Source organism: Procambarus clarkii, chromosome 52 (genome assembly GCF_040958095.1).
Source record: "Procambarus clarkii isolate CNS0578487 chromosome 52, FALCON_Pclarkii_2.0, whole genome shotgun sequence".
In the NCBI taxonomy this organism is placed as follows: Eukaryota; Metazoa; Arthropoda; class Malacostraca; order Decapoda; family Cambaridae; genus Procambarus; species Procambarus clarkii.
Window position 1 is genome coordinate 27,963,236 of NC_091201.1, and position 17,831 is coordinate 27,981,066.

At 36.0% G+C, this 17,831-nt stretch overlaps 2 protein-coding genes across 2 annotated transcripts; one reads left to right on the top strand and one right to left on the bottom strand.

Moving 5' to 3' along the window:
• Positions 1 to 1,298: 1,298 nt before the first annotated feature.
• On the bottom strand, positions 1,299 to 3,429 carry LOC123763568 (U5 small nuclear ribonucleoprotein TSSC4). The gene has a single exon (XM_045750727.2). It carries the CDS (start codon positions 3,293 to 3,295, stop codon positions 2,606 to 2,608), a length of 690 nt encoding a protein of 229 aa, XP_045606683.1. The 5' UTR covers positions 3,296 to 3,429; the 3' UTR covers positions 1,299 to 2,605.
• Positions 3,430 to 4,755: 1,326 nt separating this feature from the next.
• On the top strand, positions 4,756 to 14,849 carry Jwa (PRA1 family protein Jwa). The gene is made up of 4 exons (XM_045750728.2): positions 4,756 to 4,983; positions 8,834 to 9,051; positions 10,250 to 10,385; positions 13,090 to 14,849. Exons 1-4 carry the CDS (start codon positions 4,796 to 4,798, stop codon positions 13,160 to 13,162), a joined length of 615 nt encoding a protein of 204 aa, XP_045606684.1. The 5' UTR covers positions 4,756 to 4,795; the 3' UTR covers positions 13,163 to 14,849.
• Positions 14,850 to 17,831: the final 2,982 nt, after the last annotated feature.

Here is a 17,831-nt window from a genome sequence, read left to right on the forward strand (position 1 = left end):
TAAAACCAGGGGCGATATAGCCCCCTGGTGGTAGATAGGAACTTTTCCTTGCTCCATCATACTCAAATCTTTAAAGTTTTGAAGAAATAAGTGAAAACCTTCTCTGGATATTTCATGGACAACACAAATTTTGGCAAATAAAAATGCAGTGGAAAATTATATAGTACTATATAGGGGTCTGACAGCTAGAGTGGACAGCGCTTCGGATTCGTAGTCTGAGGTTCCGGGTTCGATTCACGGTGGAGGCAGGAAACAAATGGGCAGTTTCTTTCACCCTGATAAGCCTGTTCACCTAGCAGTAAATAGGTACCTAGGAGTTAGACAGCAGCTTCGGGCTGCTTCCTGTAGGGTGTGTAACAAAAAGGAGGCCTGGTCGAGGACCGGACTGCAGGGACGCAAAGCCCCAAAATCATCTCAAGATAACCTCAAGATACAGTATAACCAGGAGGCCTGGTCAGAGACCGGGCTGCAGGGACGTTGATGCATGGAATCATCGATAAATATCCTTTCAGGGGTTACCTAATGTGACGAAAATAAAGTAATTATCAGGAGAAAGTGTTAAGCCAGTATGGCTATATAGCACTTAGAAGGGATACGAGAACAAGAATAGAGGGAAGGAATGGTACCTACCCCTCGGACCATCTGGAATTGAGTGCCAAGAGAAAGTTCTGAACTTATGCTAGTACAGTATCATCTCTAATGCAAGTAGAATTAAAAAATGGCCAGTAGTTTTATCATTCTACATCACTATTCTTTTAAACAAACTTATTCTATTCTAACCTAATGAGAAAAAATGTTTTATATACAGTTTTATCATTATACATCACTATTCTTTTAAACAAACTTATTCTATTCTAACCTAATGAGAAAAAATGTTTTATATACACTGCATACATATACTGTACTGTATACAGTATTATGTGCTTGTAACTAGCTCATCATGACAGCAAATTGCATAGCTAAATTAATTTTTGGGGGTTCAATCCCAGAGCCCATTATGTGCCTCTGTAACCCTTTCTACTACCACCCACAGGATAGATGGGTCCAAAATATATGAGCTAAACTAAAATGGAATAGCACGCAGAAAAGAACGTGAGGACAAGGATTTAGGATCAGACATTTTGAATACAATACTATTATTCTGTGAAGGGCATCTTCAATTTTGAATTATCCACTTGCTGTATTTTGAAATATTGCATCTATACAGTATATGAAATACTGTACTGTACTAGAATTATATCCTTAACAATGAAATACTTTGAAAGTTTCAATTGAAGGATAACATCAAATATATTACACATATTCAATATTTTATTTTCAATATTCAACCATTATTATACACAAATTTCAATTTTCTGCAGTTTGCCAATAAATACAAGGACAAAGCACCAATATCAAGGATTCACGAAGAAATATATGAACCTTGAATGCATTATAAAGATACCTTCTTGATATAAATAACATGGATATGAAAATATATTTACATAAAATTTAGTTAACTATGCAAGGTTATACAGTAGAGTATATACATATGCAGACAGATGTATAGACAACTAAATTGTATTGGCTCCAAACCTGAAATTAATGTTTTTTTCCATTCATTATAATGACATGAAATGACACCAGTTTGAGATGCATCTCGCTTCTTAATTTATATTGAAACTGATGTATTGTTCTCATTGAATATCTTAGCAGCACTGTAAAATAATGTAATGCTGATGAAAGCAGTATAGAGGTCAAGACTCAAGTTGAAGTGTATTATTTCAACAATTATAATGCACGAGTCTGAAAATATATATTGCAAATAGCATTTTGTGTAGTACAGGAGATCCCATTCTACTTAAATAATTTGCTGTTTACCCCCATTCTAAATAAACTGCAAACATTCTCTGCTTTATTTCTCTATGGTACTTAAAATTATGTACAATATCACACCAACATAGTAAAGTATATCTTGATGATTTGGTATGCTTTATAAAAGCCAACAAAAAATACTGCAAATATATATCTAAATCTAAATACATATATGCCTGGAAAATAGCATCCAGCTTTACCCAGCCATGGCATGTGACACAGAACAGAGGAGTGTGTGTGTGGACATATACAATGTTTTATAAAAATCGAGTTGGTAAGATCTTTTATGAGGATCCTCCTGCTGGGCTAATTTGTATCAAATGACATCATTCTAGCTGCAGCATTAAAGAAGCAATATTACACAAAATAATTTGGGTGAAAAGAATAAAAATAATTGTATTAAAACAGCCACAAGTCTCCAGTTTCAGTATTTGGTCTCGGCAGAGATATTATCATACTGTCCCCCTCCCTAAGCAAAACCAGAACAAATTTTTCTTTTTTTGCAAGAGGAGTTTGCATATTTAATTATGAAAATTACCCAATAACATGCAACCCAATCTCATAATAATCCAAGCAGGTCAAGACTTCGTCTATGGCAGTCATGCTAAATAACATTAAAATGTTTTGACTGGTTTCTGAAAGTGTGAAAAAACTTATTACTGTTTCCCACTACACACATCACGCGCTAGCAGCATCTGTCCCCCAATTTTGCCTTCGGCACATGGGGTTATTGCAACATAAATTTAAAGTCCTAGACCTCCTCATCTTCAAACATAAGATGGCCAAGTTTTATCTGCTTATTTGAACTTTCCTTCACTGCCTCTCCTAAACTTGAACTATCATTTTTCTTTAAACTGCGTTTACGGGATGGTTTTCCGACAACATACTCCTGCATCCTCAACTTCTTAGCCCCCCCAAAGTAAGCACTGGCTAAATTCTCTGGCTGGTCACCATCATCCTCATCATCAATTATGTCAGCATCTGCTGATTTTGTTGGTTTCTTGAACACTATTTTTGGGGCCTCGCTACCACCTTCGTCACTAACGCCACACTCGCCCTCCTTATTCTCATCTTCCTGGATTCTTCGTGTCCGTAGTTCATCAAACAACTCGAGTCCTACCTGCTTATTCTCCCTATCACTGAGGAGCTGTGTATCCTTCATGTTGTATCGGGTCCATTTTTGTGGATTTTTTACATAGTCCGGAGTGGTGTTTCTGGGAGCACGGCCCCTGGGGCCTCCTCCCCGTCCACGCCAACCAACAGCTGTGCCTAGAGGTTTACGAAACACATCTCTGTCCCTGTCCTCGTTACCTTCATCCTCTTCAGTAGTAACCCTCGGCTGAGCCTCCAAGTCCACTGCCACAGTTTGCAAGGAGCTGAAAAGCGCGTCTACACGACTGTTGAACCCAGAATCACCAGACTGCAACCGGAATGATGACATGGCGAGCGAGTCTTGTGTCTTTACTTAATATGTGTAAATTGCGGTGTACTAAGAACTCATCCAACCAGCAGTAAGGCGCTATAACTAGTTGCTGTTACTGTGGAGTGTTTTGATGAGGAGAAGCATTGAGCATCGCAATGAACGGCTATACAGTATCTGAATGTTTAGAAACCTCTTTCACTTCTTATATACTTGCAGAATGTTTCTCAAAAGGTATTTTCAGTGGAACTATTACAGAGTTTATAGTTCCTGGATGGATGCTATATCTCTGTCTGGATATCTAATAATATTTGTAAATTTCTAAGTGTTCTGATATAATTAGTACCCTAATTGACTTATTTACGCTTTAATAGGTTTCATGGTGTTTTGAATAAAAGTAAGTTAACAAAAAAAAAAAGAAAATTTAATATTATCTAAAAGCCAATTTCCGTTAAATATTTTCATTCTATAAATAAAAGTTTATATTGAAATTTTATATAATTTAAAATTTTTGTTCTAGAAATGAGTTTAAAAGACCCAACCAACCACGAGTTTATAGGCCGCCAGTGTTGCCAGCTTGAAGGACACCCCGACCAAGATAATGCTTAATCCCCTATCGGAAGAAATTGTCAGCTAGTCTTGCCCTAAACGGAACACTTTACTTAAACATGAACTTTAATCAAACCACCCAGCTCCGGACCTCCCTTTATATTCTTTATATACGCAGGACTTATATATTGTAGACGCATTTGGTCTCATAGTATCTCGAGGGCAGGAAGGCTGTTAGGCTTACTAAGGTCCCTTATTGTTAACCCGTGTGATCATTCCCCAGCCAGGATGTAACCCATTATAACAGTGGACTGTATGGCTTAATCCAGAGTACCCTTCTGAATACAGCAACACCCACCACCACCCTCCCTTCAGCAAATCTGGCCAAACTACGTTGATCCGGCCCATGAATGCCTATATAATTTCCGTTGTCCGGGACAAGAAGCCTGTGTTTATATACTTCAGGCTTGTATTAATTGAAGTCACCCCTATTGGTCAAACAATGACCTTACCCCAGGATGCAACCCAGCAGAGTTATCTAACTCCCTGGTACCTATATTTGCTGCTAGGTGAACAGTCAAAATTAGGCGAAAGGAAACGTGCTCGACTATTTCTGTTCCGGCCGCAGATGCCCTATTTTGAGGAATTCCATTGGCCACTCGTCTCGTTGGTCTGAGACTTTAATTTATAAGCCTACAGACTCCCTCTTCAGACAATGGGAAACCAGAACTTAATTCCATCATATAACCAATATACGATATATGATTACTTTTATGCAATTTTTTAAGTAAATTAAAGAGCCTGTCCTCTGGCGATTATTTATCAGGAAAAATGCATAGAGGGTACCTGTCCTCGTGAAGACCACTAGAGAGATAGTGGCCCCCTCAGGTAAATTCTGGTAAAGGTTGAGTGGCGGGTGTGGCAGCACTGCTGGGGCCGCCGCCGCCGCCCCCCGCCCTCAGTCACACCAACATGGCCGAGGCGGAAGGATTATCGGTGTCTCCTCTTCGGAGTCTCGATGACTTTTTGATGGAATCTGCCAGGTTTCAGATTCCAAACTTCAAGGATGCGGACAAATGGGCGAACCGAGTGATCCAAAATCTCCTCTACTACCAGACCAACTATTTCCTGACGTACTTCCTCGTGTTCACTGTTGTCGGGTGAGTCACTAACTACTCTTATTTGTTGTGGGTTTAGGGTTACAATTGTGGTTGACAAGACGCTGGAGCCACACCACATGGCTCCTCACTCCCTCACACCTCTATACACTTGCCTTCACACCCATCACTTGCTTCCGTTCTCATATTTTCTTTGCCTTTCTTGGAACAATGTTGTGGTGTGTGTAGTGATCTTAGGTGGGTTTGGTGCGGGGAATTAATACTTTATGGCAATTAAAGTCAGACTTAGAAGGCGAGCAGTACTTAGGAAGGTTAATACTAAGTGTCTAAGGGGCGCTTACTATATGGCTGTAGGACCATTGTGTGCTATTATTCGGATAGGGTCCTGTAGTATAGTGGTCTGCGTTCCTAACTCTCACTCTGGGATCCCAGATTTGATCCACATGCGGGACAAATGATTGGGTATTATTAGCTCTTGCCTAGTGTCTCTGTTGAGCCGACAGTAAATATGCAGCCAGCACCACGGTACTGAGCTGGTGCCTTGAGGCACTTCACTTGGAATGGTTCCCACTCTGACTTAATCCCATTTATACAAACTCTTTGTTGCCTTTTGACACAAGCAGGCTCTTATTCAACTTAGTATAGAGTTCTCAATACTTTGAGCCTCTATCTATTTAATGTCTTTGTGAAATACTGTCCCAAAAGCTTTCCTAAAGTCAAGGTACACAATGTCACAATCCTTTCTGTTATCAACTGCTTCAAAAATGCTGGAATAGAGAGTAAATTTGTTCATAAGTGGTCTTTAGTAAAACCATGTGACTTATTTATGCTTTTCAAGATGTAGACAAATGGCTTTTGCAATTTGAATTGGTTGCAGTTGTCAACTTTCCCACAATAGTTAATAACCGTGCTGCGCCAAGTTTATTGTGAAATTCCCTCTGTGCACATGAAAGTGTTCCCCAAAAATTCTTTTTCTTCGTAGAATGATAAATTCCCTTCCCTGAACATGCCTATGTAAAAATAAATGCCAAAATCCACTTACTTTGCCTGTAGGGATGTGGACAAGGTGCGCTGTGACGTTATCAGGGCCTGGTCGCCCATGCATGAATCGCCCAGACATGGTTGTGCGGGCCATTCAAGCACCGGGTGTTGCCACAAATATATTTTAAATTATTTGATCTATGTATTTCCAATGTGGTTTTATTTTTTTTTTTATCATATATGATGCATATTTGTGTCCTTTACAATATATATATACAGTAGAACATTCATAATGTTCCATGGAACTGTGATACATGTCAGTAATGTGTCCACAATAAATGTTTGTCGCAATATTACTTGTTAAAAATTCACTAAAATTACAATATGTACAGTTTCACCCACTATTTACACAGTAACACTGTATTACACACTCAGTACTTCGGAAGCGAGTAATAATCAACGTAGTAGTCCATGGTACACAGCGCAACTTCGCTCTCGTTGCACCAGGTTCAATAGATTTTCGCTACCTGTTTCTTCGTTTTGTGTGCTTGCTAATAACGCACTCACATACATCCTTGGCATTAGTACCTGTAGGTGGTATGTAGCCAAGCTTGTAAACGTAAGGTAGTCTTGAAAAGATTACAGGAAAAGATCAATTTGTAAGGTAGTCATGAAAAGATTGATTTGTAAGGTCCCACACAGGAAAGATTCAGCCAGCATCAAAGTGTGGCTGTCAGTCAGGAAGAGATTCAGCTATTCTTGAAAATATCTATGGAAAATGCCATCATGGAAGCCGCTAACACTTCATTTATGCTACTTGTATCAGATGCATCATCACTGAACACAGAAAACGATTCATCTGTGTATCATCTAAATAAATTGGAGATAGCATAGGTGGGCCAGAGTGGCGCTCAGAGCTACAATTGGATACAGACGCTATATCACTTACATCCGACCTTTGTGTTAGGTTCTTACTGCGCCTAGCTTCACCAATATCATGACCCTTATGTTCTTCAAAAAATAAGGTTTGAATTTCACCGACATCGCAATCTTTCAACACCGAGTCGGACAGGTATTTGGGGAGCCAGAGGCCCATGCGCCACCCATGGTTGCTCACTCAGTACTAACCCAGCCAGCAGCCCTAAGGCATTCTGGGAAATTTTTCAAAGATGGCTGCCTCTCACTGGAGGTCCTAAGAGTCCATTTCATACACAACCAACCTCGCACACATTTAGAATGGGTACAAAAAAAATCAGAGTTTTCTCGGTTGGCGCAGTTTCCCACTGACCGAAAATACTCGGTTGGTGCAGTTAAGTGGTTAATTAAGCTAATTGGCCGATAGTTTGATCTTTCTTAAAAATTGGTACCACATTAGCAACTCTCCATGACTAGTACTCTTCCTGACTAATGATTTATTGAATATACTAGACAAGGGTTCACAAAGCTCTTCTTTGCAGTTTTAACCACCCAGGCAAACACTTCATCCAGCCCTGGGGACTTGTTTAGCATTCATTTTTCTATTTGTTTAATAACTTCTTCTCTGGTAACCACTAGTCACTTGCTATCTTCACCAATATAGACTTTCGGCTGAGGGCATAATGCTAAGTTGTTGTTTGGTAAATATTGAAGCAAAATATTTATTGAGAATACAGTACTAGTCATTTCTTTGTCATTACCCATTATTTGACCTGTCTCAGTTTTTAATAACCATGTTTTCTCTAATCTTTGTTTGATATAACGGGGAAAAACAAACTTTAGGATTCGTCTTTGCTTGCCTTGTTATACAGACTGTTTCTTTTTTATTTCCTTATTTATTTGTTAACATTTGTAACTAGCTGACAAATTGTTCTAGACTGACTTACCCATTTTTAATCTCTTTGCACAAAGCTTTCTTGTTACATGTAAGGTGTTTAAGATCCATGGTTATCCACTTGGGTTTATTATTATTCACTCTAATCCATTTTAAGGTATGCTACTTTCCTGGGCTTTAAGAGTATTACTAAATGTTATATTTTAAATCTACATTGCTATCCCTTATTACGTCATATAATGATAAATTCACACTGCATTCAAAGACCGGTGCACCTTCCATGTTTACTTCCAATTTATCTTTCCCAAGAAGTTTTCTTAGTCCATTAAAATTGGCATTTTTTAAAATCTGGCACCTAAACAGAATTTTCTCTTTCCAGTGTATTCCATTCTATATTAAATCTGATTTCTTGTTATCACTGTTCCCTCCCTTGCTCCCTAATTCAGTGTAATTTATTTGTGTCCCTAATTTGTCTCCCCCCTTATGAGTTAACACCGTCTAATATCCAGTATTATCTTCCCGTGTTGACTCATTACAGTAATCTGTTTCTTAAGGAAGTAATCAACAAATTCTAATGTTAGAAAAGACATGAGTAAATATCATTAAGAGGTACTGTAATTTTCTTAGGTCCCTGGCACCCATAGCAAAAAATGCTCGTGCTCAGACTGTATTTTACACTTTCACTACTTTTACTCTACAGTATAGTACAGTATTAAGAACATTGACAAAAATTAGTAATGTTTACTACTTAAAAAAGCAAGAAGTTAAAAATATAAACAAATACAATGGCTACAAATTACTGTACTGTGATGAATTGGTCTGGATTTTGATGGTTTCAGAATTCAGGTTCTCCGACATGGATTTTAGTGAATTGTTTCACTATTATAATCTTTTTGTTTTAAGATTCCATTATTTCAAGGTTGAATGGTACAGGACTACTTTTATATTTTAATGGAGTGTAGAGTACATATATATAGACCTTTATACAAATTGTAAATCTTTGAAGGTATGTTTTTAACTGGCTATTTACAATATGCTGATTTAATATACTGTAATTATGATTGGTCCAGATGATAATGTATATTTATGTATTATTTTCAGTGTCATTCACCCTACCAAGATGTTCTGCGGCATGACAGCGATAGGCTTAGCCTTTGGACTTTTTTATTACTTGACAAATAACAAACAACCAGCTGTTGCGTTCAAGAAGGACCACCCCATCCTTTCACTTATCATCCTCATTCTGGGAGTGTATTTCATTGTTTATCTCCTTGGATCTGTTGTGGTATTTCTCATGGGAATTCTTTTGCCAATTATGGGTAAGCATTATTGTACTGTACTTGCTATTCACTTAAATCAATTCTCTTGCAGCTCACCACCCTTTCCCTGCAGTTCAGTTACTTTTTTGTGGTTGTGTAGTGCATACTCCCACCTAAATACAGAATGTCAGCATTACAATGGTACCAATATCCATATCTTTTTCATCACCTCACAATATTTCTATTAAATATGAATTTCATTAAGCATTCTTATTTTTATCACTGAAGTATTTTTATTATTCTCTGGCATTCATTCTACATTAATTTTTCATTAATTATATATCTCCATTTGGAAGATACATAATTATACATAGGGATGGAGATTTGTAGCCTTCCATATAAATCTAAATGTATTTGTAGCTTTCCATGTACAGATATATGGAAAGCTACAATTATAGCTTTCCAACTGTCCCCAGGCCAGGCTTGGGGGCATAGAAGAACTCCCAAAACCCCCACCAGGTATATATTTGCATCTGTGGAAAGGTACATTTGTAGAGTAACTCAAGGGCTTGAACCAAGGCTGCCAGTGTAGAAGCCCAGTACTATGCCTACTCCAATTCATGTATACCTGGTGTGCTAGTTACATATGTTTACTTTGAAGTTCACCATATTTTTGTTTAAAACTGTGCATTTAAAGTTGTTCAACTTCTTCAGTGCACTACATTTACATAAAAAAAACTACATAAAAAGTTAAAATTTTAGTTTGCAAAACTATTTATTGGCTTAGAACATTGATTTTGTCAGAGATGTTTGGAAATGGTCCTGAGTATTGCCTATAAAAAAGAAGTGCCATCATGATGCATAAATAATGGTTAGTGAAACAATTCAAGGATGTTTTACATGAATTCTTCACTAACAAATTATTGGAACGCAAAGTAAAATGTAGCAGATGTATAAACCTATTCATAATTGCTCTACTATTCTCCTCTTCCCCAATCTATCCTGTGTTGTTATAAGCTCAATACTGAAATGCATGGGCTAGATAATGCTCCTTTTCCTGTATTAATAAAGGAAGGCCATTATCAGAGAATTTGTTGGGTATGGTGCTAGTTCTACCGTATTAGGTCAAAAGAATGTCTGGAACTTCTAATGAGTGATTGGTGCACGTTTCATAATTTGAACAAGTAAAAGGTATAGCAATACTTAACTTGTAATTGTTCTCTATATTTTACTTGCAATCTAATTTTTCTTTTCTCAGTGATCTTTGTGCATGCCTCCATGAGACTGCGGAACCTGAAGAATAAGCTTATGAATAAAGTGGAGTATCTGGGCCTCAAGCGCACTCCAATGGGTGTGATCCTCGATGCATTAGGCCTGGAACAGGACTTCCTCATGTAGGCATCATCCAATTAAGCTCTTCATTAGTTTTGTACTTCTTCATAATTATATATACATGTTTTTGAGGCCAATTTACCCATACTGCACACAAAAGTAGTTTAATAACCCTAGTGTAATTTAAAGTTTTCATTTAGGGAAATTTGACTGCAACTTTTGATATACCATATTACTTGTGCTAAGAGGTAAAGAAGTCGTACGTTGTGATGACCACAAGTGCTATTTTGTGCAGAATCTTAATCTTTCTGAACCTGAATGTTAGGTAATGCCTGTGTGTTTTAAACTGACATATATTAAAATAGCAGCAAATTAAGGAAATTTCTTTAACTTTTCACAAGTTTTGATGTTAATTGTTTATTCTATTATAGAAATCTAAAAGGAATTCTGCTTTCTTAAATAATGTACAATATAGCCATTGGAGGTATCCAAGCAACTTGTTGATTTTAAGTATTAGTGTATAGGAGTTAACTTTTAAAACATGAAAGTAATAAATCAGTTATAAAACATTCAGACATAATTTTGTGATACTGTAGATATAAAGTGAAGGAAATAAAAATTACAGTATAATACTCAGTCTACGAGTTTGTTATAATGTGATATTATAATAAATTTTTAGTATGTTATTGTCCTTAATTTTAGGTTGTATGCAGAGGCAAAAAAAATGATTTTGGCCCCCCAAAAAATGTCTGATCTGGAATAAGTATTATATTTTGGAAACACTGTACTGTATAATACAGTATGTGTATGTTCTCTTCAAAGGAATTTAAATCCAGCTTTTGTGTTTTTTTATTTCAGACATTAATTTTAGTTTTTTAAATGGATATTGTCAAACTATATTTGATTGTGTAATTTTTATTTTTTTTTTTATTGTCCTCGGTTGGAAGGCTTTAATCCCAGACAATCCACTTTCATCATTTTAATCAAAATGAGGGCTTGAATAATTAAAAGGCATAATAATTACATATATTTTGAAAGAAAAAATATAGTGGTGGATTACTTACAGGAAATTAATGTACAATACTGTATAAATATTTTATTTTGCAAGAGCATCTTGTTGGAGAATGCTTTATAGTATACAGTATGATTTGGCTCGTTATATGATGGTTTTTCTTGACAGCTATTCAAGAAATACACGGTTACAAAAAGTATCTTTTATTAACAGGTTGTATTACTGTAACATCTTTTAATTATTGTAAGTACTGTATAGATAAACATGAAAGTTAGGTTGGAAAATAGTTATATCTAGTGATTATATTTTTTGGTAATGTAGATGTGTTCCTAGCAAAGTCATTAAGATATTATTTATCAGTTTATGCATACATAATCAGTGCACAAGACTTTATTTATTGGATTTGTTTTTAGTCATAACTTGCTCTACACATTAATTTTATTCTCGGTTTGCATGAATTCTTGAATTTCATTTTATAATAGTACTGGATACAATTTGCTTTTTAAGTGCTCTTAATTAAAATCATGGAGCTCATAGCACAACATTTTGGTCAAATATAACTAGTAAATATTAATTTACTATTAAAAATGAAAATATTGCAAAAATTGCAGATTTTGTAGATTGCTAAAACATTACTTGAACAGCATTCTCTTAATTTTGTCCATTAATATTATAGTTGTGAAGCTAAGCCCTGAGAAAGCTAAAGCCACTTCTATGGTATACTTCAACGCTGTCATTTCTAGTGTTAGTACAGGATTACCATTCTCATGGTAATTGGTTTATAGGACTTTTATTGCTTTTTGGGGAGCTTTCTTATTTGCAATCTTGGTAACTGGTAGCTATTTATAAACCTAAAACTGTTTTAAATTAGAGGTGTACCAATGCATCGGTATCGGTATCAGTTTATTTTTGTAGGATTTGGATCTGTACAATTACAGTAAATACTTCATTACTTTTTTTTAGCACTGGACAGTGTCTTTGTCATCTAAAAAATAAGTACTGTATTAGTGTCAAATTTTTGGTGTTTATATAGTACAGTATTTACAGTATATCAGTTAACAAGACAGCATTGGTATCGGCCAAAATATTTGGATCGGCACACCTCTTAAGTAATAATGTTGAGGACATGGGTAATGTGTAGTAAATACACAGATTGATATTGAATATTGTAGCTGATATTTTAGGTGGATTCTTTGTTAATACAGTATATGTTTTAAAATGAGATTGCTTCCATTTAAAAACCATCCCATTACATTACTGTACCAGTAAAGGCCCCCAGAGTTTCGTGCTTATGCCAAGTTTTCCGAGTTTTGTGGTTACTCTCTTTAGGCTGCATGTTTTTATATACTATGTTACTGCTGCTCAGACTTTAATTACTGGACTGTTTTTGCCTTTGTGTTATGGATATATAGTTAGCAAAAATTATAAATTGCTGAGGAGTGATCAACTTTGGTCATTTAATTTGGGAGACTATAAAACATGCACAATTTAAAACTTATGAAGTAATAATTTTTATATACTGGTACTGTATTGTCAAATAGGCCTCAGTTTTAAAATTGATTTATAAATGTTCCATTTTCAGGACAAGATTTTTCATTATAGTTCATTTTGCAATTTAGTTTTTTTTTTCACTTTGTGGTGCCACTTAAATCTCTTTCTAAGCATGCGCTTTTATCTCTAATTTTATTTTGTATTTTTTTTTTTTGCACAGTAATTTTATATGGTATGTTTTTTGTTGTCCTATTTTTCTTTAGGTCCAAATTGAATGTTGATGGGAGTTTCAAATTCCTCGACTCTTTCGTCAAGATGCCTGGGAAGCCCAACTAACCCTAGAAGCTAACTTCTGCATGCTTATCCACCTCCATGCCACAGTAATTTAAGATCCTTTGCTATCATTGGAAATAAATGAGCGTTAATTTGTTTGGACATGCACATATGGATATATAGAAACATGTTTGGCTACAGTCCATTAAGTATAATTTGCCAACACTAAGGTGAGCTTTATTAAATAGTTAATGCTCTTAATTTTCCTTAACCTTTAATGACAAAAAACTGGGATTTTTGGTGCACTTTCAATGCTTCAGAGTTGTGATTGTAGCTCATCTTAGCTTCCATAAATAATAATGCTGTATAACTGTGAATAAATTTATGATAATAATAGCATAACTTGACCTAATTACAGTATATTATTTTTGTATTGAGAAACCTAGTGTAAATGAGATGGGTTTGTATATTTATCATAATGCACCAAAGTGCAGTCATTGCAGCAGTACTATCTAATATTATCATTAACATATTTATCTCCGTAAATATTTTAAACCACTTTCTCGTTACTAGGAGATAGACACTTGCTGAAAAGTCTAGGTGAATTGTATGGTACTTTAATTTTAAACTCATCATGTACTATTTTTCTCCCCAATGATTTGTGTTGCTTTGTATTTTGATATTGGCCATTAATTGCATAATTGCAAGAAGATAGTTCAGATTCATTTGCCATATTGCTTGGTATTGCAACAGTTCCGTGTTGCTAAGATTGTAATTTAATCCGTCTTCCTTGAAGATGAAATGGGAAAATGGTATTATCTCGTATAATACACGTACTGTAATATCGTAGGTGCTTGCTCATCTTTATTTACCAATGTGGTGTGTGTTGTATGTGTGTGTGTGACATTTAGTCTCTCAAATTGAAGTTTCTTTAAGCATGGGGAGGGGGGGTGGCCTTGCATAGGATTGTATAAGAAACCCACTTAAAGTAAGCATTTGTTTTGAGAATCTGAGAAATGCCAAGAACTTTACTCAATAAACTAATAGTTCTTGGCATTTCTCAGATTCTCAAAACAAAGGCTTACTTTAAGTGGGTTTCATATACAACACCATGCAGAGTCTATCTCCCGAGTTAAAGGAACAAACTTTAACTTGGCAAACTTAGAATAGTCCTTTTTTTTACAGAATTCGCTCAATAGCTGTAACTGGGGACCCAGTCACAGTGGCACACGAGTTAATCTAAATATATTTATAGAGCCCCTTTGCACATAAATACTCCAATACAGTATATACATATCCTTTATTGGCATTTATATAAAATAGTAATGCACTGATATTTATGAACATTCAGACTCGGCCATGCATTTCTATGTATTTACTCTTGCTAACTACAGTATGCATTTTTCCAGTCCAATAATAGGATCCATGCTTCTATAATTTGATCAGAAGATGATTCAATAAAAAAATCTTGTATATATGTTTCATTATACAAGTACAGTATATCAAGCTCTTGTGTACATTTGAAATATTAAATGGCAGCCTATAGTTCATGACACCATGATAATTAAAATATTTTGTTGAGATTCCATATTTCTTAAGAGGATAAAGTAATTTATTTGTATTTCCCGGTTTGGTGCCTTCTTTTGATAATTACTTAGTTGTTATTTGTATAAATCTTAGGATTATGTTGCATTGAGCATGTGCCATGTTATTTATCAATATGTACCTACAATAAATGTATAACTACAAAGGCATTTTATGATTATTTGACCCTTTATTGTCAATCTTATTATTTTAAATTTAAGTAAATTAGAATCCAATTTTTGCCATATTTTAAAGGGTTTAGTATGAGTTAAAGCCCTGGTCAGGGAAGATTGACTGGCACCTGGTTGATAACCAGTAACCAGTTTGTGTTTCAGGGAAAACTAGTAGGGATAAAGGTTACCATAAATGATGGAAAGGGAAAGCTGCAAGCATGCTGACGAGTTTGAAGTAATTTATTGTGGAAAATAAATGTTCCCTGCATGTTGGAAAAAAAATTGACCACTAAATAAGTGTATTATGCATACTCGGCTGCAAAACTGTAAAAGAAGGTATGCAAGGGGACACAGTAAAAACATAACCAGTGAAGAAAATGTATTAAAATTGAATCACATTTCAAACTAGGTATTTTCCGAACAACATTAATAGTTTATACCCTGCAAGGAAAACTTATGTATAGGGTGGAATGACTATCCACATTGTTGTTCACCCTTTTGCACTAAACAGATATTGGTAATCTGAAATTAAAAAAATTGCTGGATTGTGTTCTAAAGAAAACAGCTTAACTATTGGATCTAATAGCTTATTGTACATCCCCATTTTGGAAGTTAGGTACTGTATGTTCCAAGTGATATCTATACTAAAAAGTACACACTACATCTATACCCATGTTTGTGTATACATACACTGAAAGTTTACTTCAGTCTTGAATTGTGTCTAGGACCAAAATATATACGGTTGTTGGTCGGTAAGCTTGTGTGATGGCCTAGATACCCTCCAGAGATTGATATGTCTTAAGTGTAAAACACAAAACCTGGGTTAATCCCTGGCACTAATATCATACACTAAACTTCACAATTTTCCTATTCATTTATAGCAGAATTGGTATTATCACAGCCCAGCCAAGAGTAAAATCCCTGCAAGACAGCGCTCATGGTGACCAGCCTCCCTCTAACTGTTGCTGATGGCCTGCTCCCAGCCTGACCATTTGGCCAGCAGTGTCTTCATACCGTCTCACCAAACATTAACTAATGTAATATATGTGTATTGTTGGCTGTCATGAGTGTTTACTGTCCTGTCAGTGTATCTTAAAGAGTATAGACCTCCTGATGTCAAATTATCTACATGTTACAAGACTGAGCTGGGATTCTCTCATTTCAGGAACAGTTGAAGGCCACAGGACTAGCAACGCTACAGACTCAACAGGGCTGATCTCATTGAGACTTTAAAAGTACTGAACAATTATCAATAGGAAGCACTGTGACCACTTCTTTAAAAGGAACAATGTAAGGCATAATGGTATAGCTTTAAGCTTGACAAGCCACAATATAGGACAGAAAACAGCAGATACTTTTTCAGCTATGTGTCATATCCCAGCTCCTTTGTCTTTCTATCTCCTCCAAGTGCTATATTGGTAACCTGAATTACATACTGACCTAGTGCCAGTGTGTGTGTAATATTATCATTGTATATTGTATTTATACAATGTATATATTGTATAAAAGGGGGGTACCACCTCTGGTTATTTGCAGGAACCCCTCAAGCCTCGAAGAAGAGGATATGGAGCACCCGGGGAGCCTTGTCGGACTCCCATGTGCCCCATGGCACATATTGTCTTCCCCTACCCCCCACTTATATATGTAAATATTTGTTTTATTTAAACTTTATTACAAAAAAAGTTACATATAAGGAACAAAGATGATTATCATAAAATGTCTAATTTCTCCTCCTCATCAAATGGCAGGCAGGAACCCTGAATGCAGTGTGCAGTTCCCCTCTGTATCACCACTCTGAGGTGCTGGAAAAGGAAGCTGGAAGCTGTAGGGTCTTTTGTTTTAATTAGCCTAGAGCCCAGTTCCTTCAAAAAATGGGTGGCACTCTTACCCCAGGCACCAAGTGTTTCAGAAGTATTTTCAAGTGATATTTTGATGAGCAACACCAAAATAATTGATAGATACAATGACAATAGAAGATTAGACATCAGTGAAGCGCTACATATCAAGAAATTAGACAAATCAATAACCAACTAAGACAGTTACTCTCTACCCACCTCAAGACTCCGGGCCAATGCAGAAGTTGAACCGAATGATCCTACAACAGGATCGGAAGCAACCATAAGAACATAAGCTGCCAACATGTCACACTCTTAATTTACTACCCCATGTAATGTCATTCATCCATGTCACCTACCACCTCACCAAAAAAGGATATAACCAGGTGCTAACACAGTAGAATTTGTCTTTGAAAATGTGAGGTGAGACCTTTGGAAACGCATCACTAGGTGTCAGACACAAATATAAAGTAAAAATGAACTTTGGAGAGTTAATTTTTAATCTTCCTGCTTCAGTGAAGAACATAAGGAATATCAAGAAGATTCGTGCCAGAATCATAACTCTAAAACTTTGTTGTTTTCAACTAAATATAAAACCTAAAAGGGCTACCACCTCTGGTGCAAGTGTAGGGACCCATAGCCTTGAAGTAAATAAAGAGTATTCAGAGAAGACCTTGTGGATCCTTGCTGAACATTTTTATATTTTCTTCTACCACCCTTATTCTGTTTGTATGTGTAAACTCACTTTATTTTAAAATTTCATTACACAAAAAGGGTTATAACATAGGTTACACGCAGGGTACAAGACTACTTGTCACAGGTTGTAGAGTTCCTCCAACTCCTCAGATGGCGGGCAGGAACCATGGATGCAGTGAGCATTTCATCTCTGGATCGCCACACTAAGGCGCTGAAAGAGGAAACTGGCGGCTCTAAGGTCTCTAGTTTTTTATTTATTTATTTATTTATATATATACAAGAGTTCTTACATTCTTGTACAGCCACTAGTATGTGTAGCATTTCAGGCAAGTTCTTAATTATATGTTCCCTGGAATACGGCCCCGCAAAAAATAGTTTAACAACCAAATACCCATTTTACTGTTGAGTTTAACAGGGGCTACAGTTAAGGATTTACGCCCAGTA